The 15,668-nt window shown below is 37.7% G+C and overlaps 1 protein-coding gene across 1 annotated transcript in view; it reads left to right on the top strand.

Moving 5' to 3' along the window:
* The window catches only part of ZBBX (zinc finger B-box domain containing), a gene marked incomplete at both ends in the record, with an annotated part of 181,663 nt that extends 166,195 nt beyond the window's left edge, over nt 1–15,468 (top strand). The window contains 2 exons of the mRNA XM_084232624.1: nt 13,216–13,354; nt 15,342–15,468. Coding sequence (XP_084088750.1) covers nt 13,216–13,354; nt 15,342–15,468 — 266 coding nt within the window. The remainder of the gene's footprint in view (nt 1–13,215; nt 13,355–15,341) is intronic.
* Between the last annotated feature and the right edge of the window lie 200 nt (nt 15,469–15,668).

Raw genomic sequence — 15,668 nt, 5'->3', positions numbered from 1 at the left:
GAATTCTCTCACCCTCCCGTGCTTCTGACTGTACCCAGTGCTTGTATAAATAAATAAATAAATCTTTAAAAAAAAACAAACAAATAAATAAAATGCGTCTCATTATTTCTTTCACAACTAAAGAGTTTATGGACATTTACTTATGGGTTTGATCTGTTTTCTCCAGATTAATCTATTTTTTAGATTTTTTCTATCAAGATGACTTTTTTATTGAGGCAGTGACATTGTATATAAGATTTTCTTTCTTTTTTATTTTAAAAATTATTTATTTATTTATTTATTTATTTATTTATACAAGAACCAGGGTACAGGCCAGATGTGCGGAAGAAGGATTCACCAGAGACAGAGCGGGGAACAGAACAGGCAGACTGACGAAATGTACTGCTGAGGGGAGCAGCGGGCACAACAGGAGAGGTCTGCTGCGCCATATGGGACCCTTGCCAGCCAACCAGGATCGAACCAGCACTGTAGAGGCTATGGACAGCTACACAGTGCTGTGCTCAACCACCTGTGCCACCAGGGGAGGCCCAGATTTAAGATTTTCTTAATTGAGGCAACATTTTTATTGGGGAAACACCACTGCATATCTTTCAGAGGCATAGCATCACACCCCTTCAGAGTATGTCACACCCAAATTTTATTTTTGGATTCTTGGATTCTAGTTTATTTGTATAGCTAATTGTTGTTACTTCATTATATCTTATTTCTTGCTTATTGTGGGTATATTTTCTCACATTCTCTGTCATTTCTGATACAGTGAGACTATTCTGAAATGCTCTCCATCTCTTGTAAGATGCCTCAGTCTTCTCTTTGAGTTAGTATTCATCAGTTGGATCTTACACTCTTGTCTGTGTCTGTAGTCTTTTCTAGGTCAAAATAATGGGGTGGATAGATAAAGGACCGAGAAACTCAGTCTCCTAAGTGCTTTTGTCTTATTCTGAAATTTTTGAAATGTGATATTTCATTGGACCTGCTTTCAGTGTGTTCTGTTCCTGTAGATTTACACTATTCTTGCCTTTGCTAAAATCTTTTGGCGGTTCGTATGGGTTTAAAAATATTTCAAATTGTTTCTCCTTACTGCATTTTTGTCTACTGTTCTCCAGATTGCTATGATATTGGGCAGACTTCTCACTATTTGGCTCTCCTTTTCCTACTACTATATTGGTGTGTTACAGGGCAGGGAGTAGGAAAGGTAGACAGGAGTGGCACTTACGTGCAATTCCATGAATCTTCTATATATTTTATTGGTTATCCTTGTCAAAGTTAATTATGTGAACTGACATGCCTTTCCTTTTTTTAATTTCTTTTATGATATTGTTTTATTTTACTTGCATTTTCTATTAATTTTTTTAGAGGTCAAGGGCGAAGAATTTATGATCCCTCTTTACCCATTTCTCATTCATTTGCTTTACTTTCAATTTCTAAAAATCTAATGTAAATCTCCTTGGAGATAAGTCTCCCACTGAAGAGGATTTCTGAAATGAAGTATATGAAAAATGAACAGGATATAAAAGGATAACCTTTTCCTTTTTTTAACCACTTCAAATTTTCCATTTTCTTTATCATGTTTATGATTACATTCTTCATATTTTTGTGTGTGATTTTTTTCTCATATCCAACACTGGGGTTTTTATTAGAAAACAGCTTTTCACATATGGGGGCAGGTACACACTATGAAACTGGTGAATCCCTGTTGGCTTTTCTGATGGCTCAGAGGTACAACACAGTAACTTACACACTCTAGGAATATTTGGTGTTCAATAACACACTGCCTAATAACACATCAAATTCGGAACCCTAGGAAGAGCTCCCTTTCTAGTTAAGAAAGTGACTTTAGATGAGTGCTTGGCTTTGGAGATGCTCAGTTCCTGAGGAAGGAAGAGGACTATACATCAGCTGAATCAGTCCAACAGCCACTGAGGTGACAGATGCTATGGGAAAATCAGGCCCTATTCTAGAAAATTCACTGATTCTGCACAAGGCTTTTAAATTCTGTTTAGCATCAATAGGCAGAAAGATTCCAGTCACATTTCACTACTTATGATACCAAATGGAAAAACTTCATGAGCTTTAGTCTCACACAGACACTGTTATACAATTCATCTCTTATACAAATGTAAATGTCTCAGAAAAGCTGCATTTTTGTGAGCAGCAATCCTTCTCACTTGTTTCCTGTTAGCTCTAGGATATGTCCACTACCTCTTTCTATGGAAAATAATGGTGCCAAGTATTTGATAGAAGATCAAAAATACCAACATTGAGTAAACTGTTTTTCTCTGATCCTTCTTTAATTTGTTATGGATGATATTAAAGTCATCTAGAAGTAACCAGGACTGGTGAGGAAGGGAAATGTTGTGAGCATTTTGCAGACACAACTTAAAACTGAATCAGTACCTCGGGAAGCAAAGCAGTGTGGTTGAGAACCAGGCTCTGGGTCTGAGGATTTTGAAAATTGCAACCACCAATTACTAATTTCCTGACCATGGGAAATTACTTTCTTAATCTCTCTATGCATTAGGTTCTATATGTGAAAAATGGGCATAAAAGTAGAACTTATATATTTTTCCCACAAAAAAAGTTTTATTTTTATTTACATGTATAACTAGACTTGGTATTTAGTACTATCTTTGTTTTTTTTTTTTTTTTGCAAATCTGTATTCTAAATTTATTTTACTTTTTACTTTTAAAGACTTTATTCATCCATAGAAAAACTGGGTATAGGAAAGAGGTTACAGGGCTGATTGGAGTCATCAGAGACAGTGGGGAGCAGAACAAGCAGATCAACTGATATACACTGATAAGGCTAGCAGTGGGCAAGACTGGAGAGGTCTGCTGCACCATGTGTGGGTTAGCTCTCTGCCTGGGATGAAACTCAGGCCACAGTGGTGATAGCACTGAGACTCTACCCCTATATCATCAAGGAGGCCCTGTAGTCTAAACTTATTTGTTTCTAGTGTCTTGAAACAGAATATATTGAGCTTTTCTTCACTCTTCAGATAGTCTTATGAATGTAGGCCATGGCTGAAGGAATTTTAATGACACAATTGTATCTATATTACAGCTAGATAATTTTTATTTACAAAAAAGATATCAAATTCAAATAGACTCTTCAGAGATAAGATTTGGAACCAGAAGTAACCAAAAGGTCACCCAAAGAAAAGCTAAGAATCATGCTTTGTCTGGTGAGGGCAAACTAGTAGACGATTCTCGACAATGCTTGGTGCAAGCTAAATGCACAGGAGGTCCAGGCCCATCATGTACCCTATCATAAATTTGTTTGATGACACAATTGCATTATATACTGAATATTACATCTATGAAAGTTAATTTTTTCTCCATATATGCATATACAAATATACGTAATAGTGTGTGACATACATTAGGTGCCAAAAAAAAAAAAACTGTTACATGATATAAGGAAGCAGTGAGTGTTTCTCCAATATAGATAGATAGATAGATAGATAGATAGATAGATAGATAGATAGATAGATATAGTAAGGTAAGATGCTCTTGTAAACCAATTTTTATGCACAAAAAAATCTAAAAGTTATTTCTATTCTAAAACTGTTTTCTTGTAGCACTCTTTGAGAACTCCAGTTAGCTATAGCTCGTGGCTTATTATTGCTCCCACCATAAATATCTTTGTAATAACATTACAATCACTTCCTTAATGAGGTCAATAATTCAATATAACTTACTTAGCAAGGCACCTTGACAGTTTTAAAATATTATATGATCTGAAGTAATTTGGAAAATATCAGAAATACATACATTAAGAGGAAGTTTCAATAGTTAAAGAATATTTATTTTAAACCTATTCTGATTTGTGGTTTGAAGTCTGTGGTCCTCAGTGCCCATGGTGGCTTATGTCTGTATGCATCTACAGGTTAATTACTTAACTGAGTCAAGTAAGTAGAAAAAGGTACTTTTTCTTTCTTTTTTTAATGTCTATTTTTTAAAGATTTATTTATTTATGAGTACAAGAAATGGGGTTTAAGCCAGAGGTGCGGGGAATGAGAGGATTCACCAGAGAGAGTGGGAAGCAGAACAGGCAGATATACTGAAATGCTCTGCTGAAGGGAGCAGTGAGTGAGGCAGGAGAGGTCTTCTGCACCATGTGGGTTGCTCCTTGGCAGGTCGGGTATCAAATGTGTGCTGCAGTGGCTGGTGATGGCTTGACAGTGCTGTCTTTAACCACTGTGCCACCAGGGAGGCCCCCAAAAAGTACTTTTTTTTAAGCAAGAAAGAATAAAGTTCTGCCTGATACTAGTAAATGTAATGCAATATAGACACACTTTCTGTGATATAAAATAGTGACAGCAGTAGCATCCTAAGTAATTAGAACCTCTGTTTATTGGTTGACCAAATAAGATTTTTGTAAAATTGATATAAGGCACAGTGACTTCTAGAAATCTAATTGAGTGAAAGTCAACATACCAGAGAAAGTTCAACATATTATTATTATGAAGTAAGGAATAGGAATCTACTCAATGTGTAATAATAATCATTTGTTGTCTTTTATTGTAATTTTGCTTTATTTGATCTTTATAATAACTCCTCCGTGAGGTAGATGGGGCGTGTGCTATCCTTAACATTCTCTTTGTGTAAATGGTAACTGAGGCTCTGGGTGATGTAATAACTGACCACAATCTTCTTCGGGTGTGCAGCAGAGCCAAGCCACAATCCCATGAGGCCCGGCCCACATTTCTTTCTTTTCTACCATACCAGAATGCCACTTAAATAATTTGAAAACCTTCCTTTGAATCGATATTTTGACCACTTAAGGGGGAGAGGGTTGAACAATTTGAAGTTAAACAGAAGGTATGGAGAGATAAGCAAGGCAAACAAGGCAGTGGCAGAAGGAAAGGGAAATGGTGAGAAAGGAAATCAAGAAGCCAAAGTGCAAGGGACAAGGCTCACCAGTTACAGGAGGACATATCAGGTTGTCGCACCCTCCTAAACTTTGGGATGACATTTGAAGAATGCTGGATATGTCCCTTAGAAAATTTTGTTGTTGCATTTAGTATCTTATTGGGAAATAGCCTATCTGCTTTGTTTCCATTCTTGGGAAAATTTTAACCTGCTTTTCTATTATTTTTTGGTCCCTTTCTTCTCCTGTTCAATCATTTTTTTTAAAGATTTATTTATTTATTTATTTATTTATTTATACAAGCACTGGGTACAGTCAGAAGTGCAGGAGAGTGATAGAATTCACCAGAGCCAGAGCGGGGAACAGAACAGGCAGACTGATGAAATACTCCGCTGAGGGGAGCAGTGGGCGAGACTGGAGAGGTTGCGGGCAACTTCACAGCCCAGGACTCAACCACTGCGTCACCAGGGGAGGACCTGTTCAATTATTTTATTCAAATAAGTGTTTATTTCCCTGTAGACTTAAATTTTGCATGTGCTTTAAATGACTTATATTTTAGAAAAATATTCTTGTAGTTTGTAGGCAATTTTTTATTTGTCTAATTCTTTATTGTGGACTTCAGGAGATTCATCAGTGATCAGAGTACATATACTCTTTTTTTTTTTAAGATTTTATTTTATTCATTTATGCAAGCATTGGGTACAGTCAGAAGCACAAGAGGGTGAGAGAATTCACCAGAGCCAGAGTGGGGAACAGAATAGGCAGACTGACGAAGAAATACACTGCTGAGCGGCGCAGAGGGGCGGCAGGAGAGGTCTGCACGCCATGTGGGACCTTCACTGGTGGCCGGAGATCAAACCGGCACTGCGCAGGCTGTGGGCAGCCTTGCAACCCAGCACTCAACCATTGCGCCACTGGGGAGGCCCCAGAGAACATATATTCTTATTTAAGAGATAGGAAAGGTTTAACTTCAGTCCAATTCCAGTCAGGAAATGCGATCATTAAAATTTAAGTTTCTTTCAAGAAATGTCTTTTTTTTTTTAAAGATTTATTTATTTATTTTACAAGCACTGGATACAGTCAGAAGCGTGGGCGGTTGAGAGAATTCACCAGAGCCAGAGTGGGGAACAGAACAGGCAGACTGACGAAATACACTGCTGAGGGAAGCAGCAAGTGTGGCAGGAGAGGTCTGTGCGCCATGTGGGACCCTTCCCAGCAGCCAGGAATCGAATTGGCACTGCAGAGGCTGCAGGCAGCTTCGCAGCCCAGTGCTCAACCACTGCGCCACCAGAGGAGGCCCAAGAAATGTCTTTTAAGTTCTTCTGCCCATTTCTTGACTGGATTGTTTACTTTATTTTTGTTGAGTTGTGTGAGTTCTTTGTATATCTTTGTGATCAGTCCCTTGTCAGTTGTATAGAATGCAAAAATTGTTCTCACTCAGTGGGGTGTCTCTCTGTTTTGGTTAATGTCTCTTTTGCTGTACAGACGCTTTTCAGTTTGATGTAATCCCAGGTGTTTATCTTTTCACTTTCTTTGCTTTGGGTGATGAGTCTTTAAAGATGTTACTGAGATGTATGCAAATGGCCAATAGGCATATGAAAAAATGTTCAACATCCCTTAACATCATGGAAATGCAAATCAAAACCACATTGAGGGTCTCCCCTGGTGGCACAGGCAGTTGAGCTCAGGGCTGTGAAGCTGTCTGCAGCCTCTTCAGCGCCGCTTGGATCCCAGCTGGCCAGCGAGGGTCCCACATGGCGCGGTAACCTCTCCTGTTGTGCCTGCTGCTCCCCTCAGCATTGTATTTTGTCAGTCTGCCTGTTCTGTTCCCCACTCTGTCTCTGGTGAACCCTCTCACCCTCCTGTGCATCTGGACTGTACCCTGGTTCGTGTATAAATAAATATATAAATAAATCTTAAAAAAAAAATCCACATTGAGATATCACCTTACATGAGTAAGAATGTCACATATTAAAAAAAAAAAAAAAGGAAAAGAAAGAAAGAAAAAAAAGAAAAATCCTAGCAATAGCAAATGTTGGAGAGGATGTAGTGAAAAAGGAGCTCTCCTACATTGCTGATGGGAGTGCAAACTGGTCCAACCACTATGGAAAACTGTCTGGAGGTTCCTCAGTCTACTAAAAATGGAGCTACCATATGACCCAGTAATTCCACTCCTAGAGATCTACCCAAAGGACACAAAAATACTGATTCAAAAGAACACCTGCACCCCTATGTTTATTGTGGCACTATTTACAATAGGTAAAACCTGGAAACAACCCAAATGCCCAAATACAGATGACTGCATCAAGAAGATGTGGAATATATATACAATGGAACATCATTTAGCAATCAAAAAGATAAAATCATGCCATGGATGGAGCTAGAAGGAATTATGCTCAGTGAAATAAGCCAGAAGGAAAAAATATATATATATATGTGTGGATATATATATATATGTGTGTGTGTATATATATACATATATATATATATATCAGATGGTTTCACTTATAGCAGGGATATAGGGAAACCAAATAAGACATCAGCATTAAAAATAGTAACAGTACAGGGCCTCCCCAGTGGCACAGTGGATTGAGTGCAGCGCTATGAAGCTATCCACAGCCTCTGCAGCACAGTTTCAATTCCCAGCCAGCCAGGGAGAGTCCCACATGGCCTGGCAGACCTCTCCTGTTGTGCCCGCTATTCCCCTCAGCAACTATTTCGGTCATCTACCTGTTCAGCTCCCCGCTCTGTCTCTGGTGAATCCTTTCACTCTCCAGTGCCTCTGGTCTTGTATAAAAATAAATAAATCTTTAAAAAAGGGGCCTCCCCTGGTAGCGCAGGCGGTTGAGTGCCGCATTGTGAAGCTGCCCACAGCCTCTGCAGCGCTGTTTCGATCCCGGCTGGCTGGCGAGGGTCCCACATGGCACAGCAGACCTCTCCTGTCGATCCCATTGCTCCCCTCAGCAGTGTATTTCGTCTGTCTGCCTGTTCTGTTCCCTGCTCTGTCACCTCCCATGTGTCTGGCCTGTACCCCATTTTTGTATAAAATAAATAAATAAATCTTTAAAAAATAAAAAAATAATAACAGTACAAAACACAACAAAGCAAAACCAGACAATTATAAATCAGAGACATCCTGCAGGGGAGGAGGAGGAAGAGGGATCAGAGGGAGGGAGAGAGGTGCACAGGGGACTGAGGTGATGGTGCACAGGTGCATTGGTGAAGGAAACTCTATGGGGACTACACCTGAGGGGGTGGGGGAAGCAAATATTGTTTAAAAATGAACAACAATGTAAAAAAATAAAAATAAGGTCTCCCACTGGTGGCACAACTGTTGAGCGCTGGGCTGTGAGGCTGCCTGCATCCTCTGCAGCGCCGGTTCGTTTCCTGGCCGCCAGCGAGGGTCCTACACACATACACACACACAAATAATACTACTAATAATAATAATTTAAAAAGTAAATAAATACATGTATAAAAAAAGTAAAATTTCTGATGTAAATCTCAATCTAGTCATTCCTGTTTCTATGTTAGAAATAAATTATTTGGGTTTCATCTTTGACTCCACTGCACACCCATGGAAGATTGTGGCCAGTTATTGCATCACCTGTGGCCTCAGTTACTATTTACATAAATCAGAAGACTTAGATTTTTGTACAACTGACCTTTTAGGTTTAACACGAAGCTGTAATAAGGTTTTTTTGTTTTTTTTTTAAGCAGTTTTATTCTTCTCTGCCTTGAAAATCCACTGATGTTAAATTTGTTATATTTCGGGTATTCTGAAATACAATTTTGAGAATGAATAATTCTATTGCTATAAAGACAGGCCCATTCCATTTCTACAATCTGAAATAGCTCTTTGTTCTTTCAATGAAGATTCAAATGCCTGGGCCTCCTCAGTGTCACAGCCTGTTGGGTGCATGGCTGTGAATCTGTCCACAGCCTATGCAGAGCAGATTCGATTCCTGGCCAGCCAGGGAGATACCCACATGGCATAGCAGGCCTCTCCTGTCATGCCTGCTGCTCCCCTGAGCAGTGTTTTTGGTCATCTGCCTGTTCTGCTCCCTGCTCTGTCTCTGGTGAATTCTCTCACCCTCTTGTGCCTCTGGCCTGTACCCCAAGTCTTGTATAAATAAAAACAAATCTTTAAAAAAATGTGTTTCTAGGGCCTTCCCTGTGGCACAGCTTTTGAGCGCTGGGCTGAGAAGCTACCGGCAGCCTCTGCAGTGCTGGTTCGATCCCCAGCACCAGCGAGGGTCCCACATGGTGCGCAGTTCTCTCCTGCGGCGCCCGCTGCTCCCCTCAGCATTGTCTTCGGCAGTCTGCCTGTTCTGTTCCCTGCTTTGGCTCTGGTGAATTATCTCACCCTCCCGTGCTTCTGACTGTACCCAGTGCTTGTACAAATAAATAAATAAATCTTTAAAAGAAAAGATTTATTTATTTATGCATGCAAGAACTAGGGTAGAGGCCAGAGATGCAGGGGGTGAGAGGATTCACCAGAGCCAGAGTTGGGAACAGAACAGGCAGACTCACTGAAATATACTGCTGAGGGGAGCAGTGGGCAAGACAGAAGAAGTCTGCTGCTCCATATGGGTAGCTCCCTGGCCAGCCTGGGACTGAACTCTGCTGCAGAGCCTATGTAGAGCTTCACAGTGCTGTGCTTAATCTCTTGCACCATCAGGGAGGCCCTATTTTTTTTTTTATTATTTTCCTATTGAGGCAACATTGATTTACAGTAGGGTATGATTCAGTGGTATAGGATCATTCCATTTCAGAGATATGTCACTGCACCACATTCCCTACCAAGGCACCCATATTTCTTGGACACCTAAATATTTGAACTCTAAAGTTAGCCATAGTCTGAGTAAACTGTTGGAAAATCCCCCTGATACTCTTCATGTCTGATCACCACTACTGGTTTTTAGCCCTATCCTTCTGCCAATTTCTTTTTATTTAATATTTTATTTCATATAATTCTTACATCATTTTTCATTTTTGCACAATGTATGCATTTTCATTTCGGTTATATTCCCTATACAATTGCACCCCCCTTATTTTGACCTTCTACCAATTTCAAATTCTCAATGGATCCCTTTCTCACTGACCCCATTCCTTATCTTTGGGGCATATAAAGATACCCTGCATACCCATCTTCTTTTATTTGTGGGTAAATAAGAAAAAAGATAAATTGCCAAAAACTAAAGTATTAAATTCTGAAAATGGGGTTTTATGATATTGGTGAGCTAAAAGAGCTCAGTGCTAGTTCTAGCTCTTCCACTATATAGTTGTATGACCTTGAATAAATTACCAATCTATTGTAGACTCTCATTTCCTTGAATCACCAACAAGTAGGGATGGGACAAAAATTTTAGCTGATGAATCTTTTATTTTGCTTAAAATTAATCTCATATGGAACACTCAAATTTAAACAGGATAAGTAAATCTGCTCTGATTGCTTTGGGATTGTGAGAGCGAGAACCTCATCCCTAAGTCTGCTGGTTATCTCAGTGTCATAATTTGAAAGTCACTGATCTAAATAATTTAAGAACATTTCCAACTGCATCTATATTAGGTCTGTTTTACTGCAGCAATATTATCTAAGTTTCCTTCAGTGGGAGATTCTCTGTTGTTCAAAAACTTGAATAAAACCACCACAAAATTCTGTTCAGCTAAATATAGAATACAGTGTTTGGGTTTTTGTTTCTTTTTATCAAGAGGATGTTTACTTGACACTTACTTGAGACTGAAGGGAGGAACACCACACAGTAATTTTAATAGTTTTAAAAATCATCACATAACTTCATGTATAAGTTAGATGACTTTTCTACTTTATCCATGACAAAAAGAAGGCATTAGGGGGCCTATCTTGTGGACTAGGGGTTAAGTCTCAGTCCTATAACCTCGAGGGCAATTGGCTTGAATTTGATCCCCAGCCAGATACCTAACCCATATAGGAGTACCAGACCTCTCCTGCCTCTCCCACACTGCTCCCCTCAGCAGTGTATTTCAGTAGATCTGCCTGTTCTGCTCCCAACTCTGTCTCTGGTGAATCCTCTCACCCCTGTACTTCTGGCCCTCACCCCAGCTGTTCTACACAAATATAAAAATAAAATATTTCTTTTTTTTAAAAAAAAGTCATTAAAGCCTTTCTAGTGAAGTAATTATATTTATTTCTATACTTATCTTTGGGAGTGTATGTTAAGATGTATTTTCTTACACTTTTTTTTTTTTGTCCTTACATAGGGCAGCTTTATGAAAAGAGACTTAAGAATTCCCCCTTTCACATACAAATTGTTATTATTTTTCCCTCACCACTATCCCTTATATTCCATTGTACTTTCTCCTCCCTCCTTCTTAGCCTCAGAGCACTCCTGGTGTTAATAATATCCTCTAGTTTTTCTAAACATTTTAATTTGTCAATCGTTATGTAAATGTCCAGTATTTGTCTTGTCATTCTCACATGCTTTACAATAATAACTCCCTACATTTTTATGTTAATGGCTATATTTCACCTTTCCTTCAGGGTGACTAACAATCCATAGTGTGACTATACCTCATCTTCTTGATTCAGTAGTCTACTGATAAGCATTTAGGCTACTTCTATGTCCTATCTATTGTAAATACTGCTGAGATAAACACTATAGAGCATATAGTATTTTTGAGTTGATGATTTCATGTTTCTTGGACAGAGGCCTAGGAGTGGTATAGCTGGGTTATATAGCAGTTCCATTTTTAGTTTTTTAGGTGAATCCAAATCACTTTACTTATTGTTTCCATCAATTTGCATTCCCACCCACAGTACGAAGTTCCTCTTTCCCACATCCTCTCCATCCTCTCCAGCATTTCTTAATGGAAGTCTTTTATTTTTAAAGATTTATTTATTTATGCATGCAAGAACTGGGGTACAGGCCAGAGATGTGGGGGGGTGAGAGGATTCACCAGAGACAGAGCGGGGAACAGAACAGGCAGACCGACTGAAACACATTGCTGAGGGGAACAGCAGGCAAGACAAGAGAGGTCTGCTCCGCCATGTGGGTTGCTCCCTGGCCAACTGGAGATAGCTTCACGGTGCTGTGCGTAACCTCTTGCACCACCAGGGAGGCCCTGAAAGTATTTTTAACATGAGCCATGGTATCTAGTTGTGAGATAATATCATTTTGTGATTTTAACCTGCATCTCTCTTATTTGTAGCAATGGTGAACATTTTTAAATTTATCTGTTTGTTTTCTCGAGATCCTCTTTAGTGAATGAAACAACGAAGGGATCTGAAAAAGAAAGGGCAAGTTTGTCAAGTTTAAACTTTACTTCAAATTACACAGGGATCCAACTTTTATTTCTAAGAGGAATAAAACAGATAATAAAGTTTTTTGCATGTAGGCTAGTTGAAGAGTGGCATGATATTCTAGCTTTAAAGACAATCACCTAATTTTCTTTGGAATTTTGTGAATTCTCAGGAAGTTTGACTATTATAATGGATATTTAAAAATCAATATGTCTAGATGAAATATGTCAGACAGAGGAAGACTAATGCTATATGATGTCACTTGTATGTGGAATCTCACAAAAGCCACTCAAAAACATACACTAGAGTGCCAGAGAAAATTCTGTTATACAGGGTGTGTCATAAAAATGAAAAGACTTGAAATTAGTAATCTTTTAGCATTTCATCTTATATTGGGAAAATATTCATCTTACTTGCATTAATTAACCAAACTAAGATTTGTTATTAGAGGAAATGGGAAGGTGTTACTACTAGAGAAGTACAAATTTCTAGTTATAAGATGAATAAATTCAAGTATGTAAAATATAATGCAGTAATTATAATTAATAATACTACAATATAACATAGTAATTATATTAATAATACATGTTTATATACTTGAAAATTGCAGACAGAGTAGATCTTCAATGTTACCACCATGGGGAAAAAAAGCGATAATTATGTAATCAGATAGAGGTGTTATCTAATGTGACAGTGCTGATCATTTTGCAATATATAAGTGTTTAAAATTAACATGTTTCACACCTTAAATTTACAAAAGATTACATGTCAATTTTACCTCAATTAATCTGAGACAAACAAAATTGGGGAATTTGCTTGATAAAAATCACTGTAATTAAAGTGACTTAATACCCTTGCTCTGAGATTTAGAATTACATAGCACTTAATTCACATTTTGTCTACACACTTCATAAAAATTAGAACTAATTGTGAGAGGATTAAAAATCTGTGCTTATCCTCTTTATGCTACTTGTGCTTTAACTGGGTAAGTTTTCAGCATGGTATGCTGTGTGTTTGTTTCTTAAATTTATGTGTTGACAGTGCATGAAATAAAATATTTCAGATCCTTCAGAAAAACTTTACAGCCTAACCTCAGAAGAGTTACCAGCCTTCCACAATCATTCACTGAATTTAAGTCAGACTGCCCTTGATCTCCTTAAGAACTCATGTACAAAGGACCCCTGTGGATTTGAGGAACAGAGGTAGGTTAAGCTTGCAGCTTATATGTAAAGATAGTATATAGTAAAAATTTTGACAGCCAAATTAATTATTTACTATTTAAAGATTGTCCTTATGTGTGTACTTATATGGCTATTTGCAAAATGTGTGGGTCCTTTGTTGATATTATCAGTATTTAGGAAAAGGCTTAAGATGTTGTTATTTTAATGTGAAGAGATTATTCTTTGTTATACAATGTATAACAAAATATGAAGAGAACTTTGGAATTTAATAATCCTTCAGCATTACTTCTTATATTGAAAAACAATTCTTACATGCATTAATTAAGCTAATAAATTTTACTATTTTGCCCTAATAGAATCTTGCTCAATATGAATTGGGTTTTTAGAATAGAATATTGACTTGAAATTTATTTTAGATTGAAAATTGAAAATAGAAAATGTTAATGATAACATTTTCATTTGTATAATATTCTTGAATGGTGATTGATTTATAGAGAATATAGGTTATACTAATGAGTAGCTCAGAAAATTAGTCTGTTGACATGTTGAAATTTCTTGAAATTGGAGGAAAGTTCCTTCTATAAGGACCAAGATAAAGTAAAATAAAAGGCCCTTGAGTTAAAAATCCGTTTCATTGGTCTGAAATCTAATGTTGCAATAAAAAGGAATCAAGAGTCTATTACTCTTTCAGAAGGAATGAAATAATTTACCTGTGGTTCTTGGATTTTTGCATTTCTAATATCACTTAAATTTCTTTTTTAAAAAGGCATCTATTGCTATTTTTTCCTAAAAAATCATTAAAAGCAAGTAATTTAATCTACTACAAACTCTCACCATCATTCATAAAAGCAAGACAGTTGCTCTAAATATAAGGAGATCATATTAACAAAATACAGTTCTTTAGTCACTACCTTGTCATATTTTTTTATACTTTTCTTATATCAGTGAAAAATGTAATCATTAATCTGCACTGATCCACAGATCAGAGTTTAGGGACTGCTGATTTAGCCTGTGTTAGACAAAAACAAGAATCCAAATAACAGTCATATATATCACAGAGTCATTTATATTGCTTAGGGGCATGTATGGGCTGAAAATCTAGAATACGTGGACCAAAAAGTCTGAATTATACAATTCCTCTCTGTTCTCCTTCGTCTCTCAAACCTCAGATACCTGCATGCTAGAGCTTCTTCCAGTTCCTCTCCACAATAAATTAGAACAAAATGAAATAACTGAATAATTGCTGTCATTAATCTTGGTTTTGACATATCTTGACTGGCTATCTGCATAGTCCTAATTTACTGTACACAAAAGAGGCAATGTATCTGGCAGTCTATTCATTGGAATTGTATTAAATAGCCTATGTAATGACGAATGTTTTTACTCAATTCTTTTTTTTTAAGATTTATTTATTTTTATTTTTATTTATACAAGCACTGGGTACAGTCAGAAGTGCAGGAGGGTGAGAGAATTCACTAGAGCCAGAGCGGGGAGCAGAGCAGGCAGAAGGACCCAAATACACTGCTGAGGGGAGCAGCGGGCAGCAGGAGAGGACTGTGCGCCATGTGGGACCCTCCTCTGGTGGCCAGGGAGCAGCTGGGAATCGAACCAGTGCTGCAGAGGCTGCGGGCAGCTTCACATCCCAGCACTCAACCACTACACCACTGGAGAGGCCCAAATGATGAATGTTTTTAATGATGACCCTGAGGCTCTGCATATTTCTGAAGTGCCTTCTGAATCATCAATGAAAGATACAACCAGAGACCATAAAATCTTTCCTGGTTCCATTGTGGCTTTATTTCTTGAGAAAGAGAGAATGATTACAATTTCTCATTAAAAGGTGGACTGGTGTATTGGGCACATTGAAAATTATGGACCCAGTGTGAGGCAGGCCCCTCACTTCAACTTACCTTCAATGACTTCAACTTATATAGCATTGATTAGAAGATAAATGAAATGTTGAAACCTGTTTCTGTATATTATGTATTGATCTTTAATGTATTTCCAGCTCTTCTGAAAAAGATACTGAAATTCTGTCTTTACTGACACTTTCTGAGAGCAGCACAGAAGAGGAGGATGAGGATTTTCTTGACAAGCAACATGTTATCACACTACCATGGTCAAAGAGTACCTAATAGTTTATTCATACTTTTTCCATTTTGTACCCATAATATAGCAGACAACAAAAAAAGTAATAAGTGGTTTCCTGTACAGGTACTGAATATTTTGATTATTAATATCTCTGATGTTTCAAGGCTTACAGACTAATAAAGTTAGTGAAATTATAAATTTAAGGACTTTGTCTTCCAAATGATATGTTGTTTGTCAAACACTA

Source organism: Talpa europaea, assembly GCF_964194135.1.
Source record: "Talpa europaea genome assembly, chromosome: 4".
Lineage (NCBI taxonomy): Eukaryota > Metazoa > Chordata > Mammalia > Eulipotyphla > Talpidae > Talpa > Talpa europaea.
Note: the sequence above shows the minus strand (reverse complement) of the source record. Positions and strands in the feature narration are given on the sequence as shown.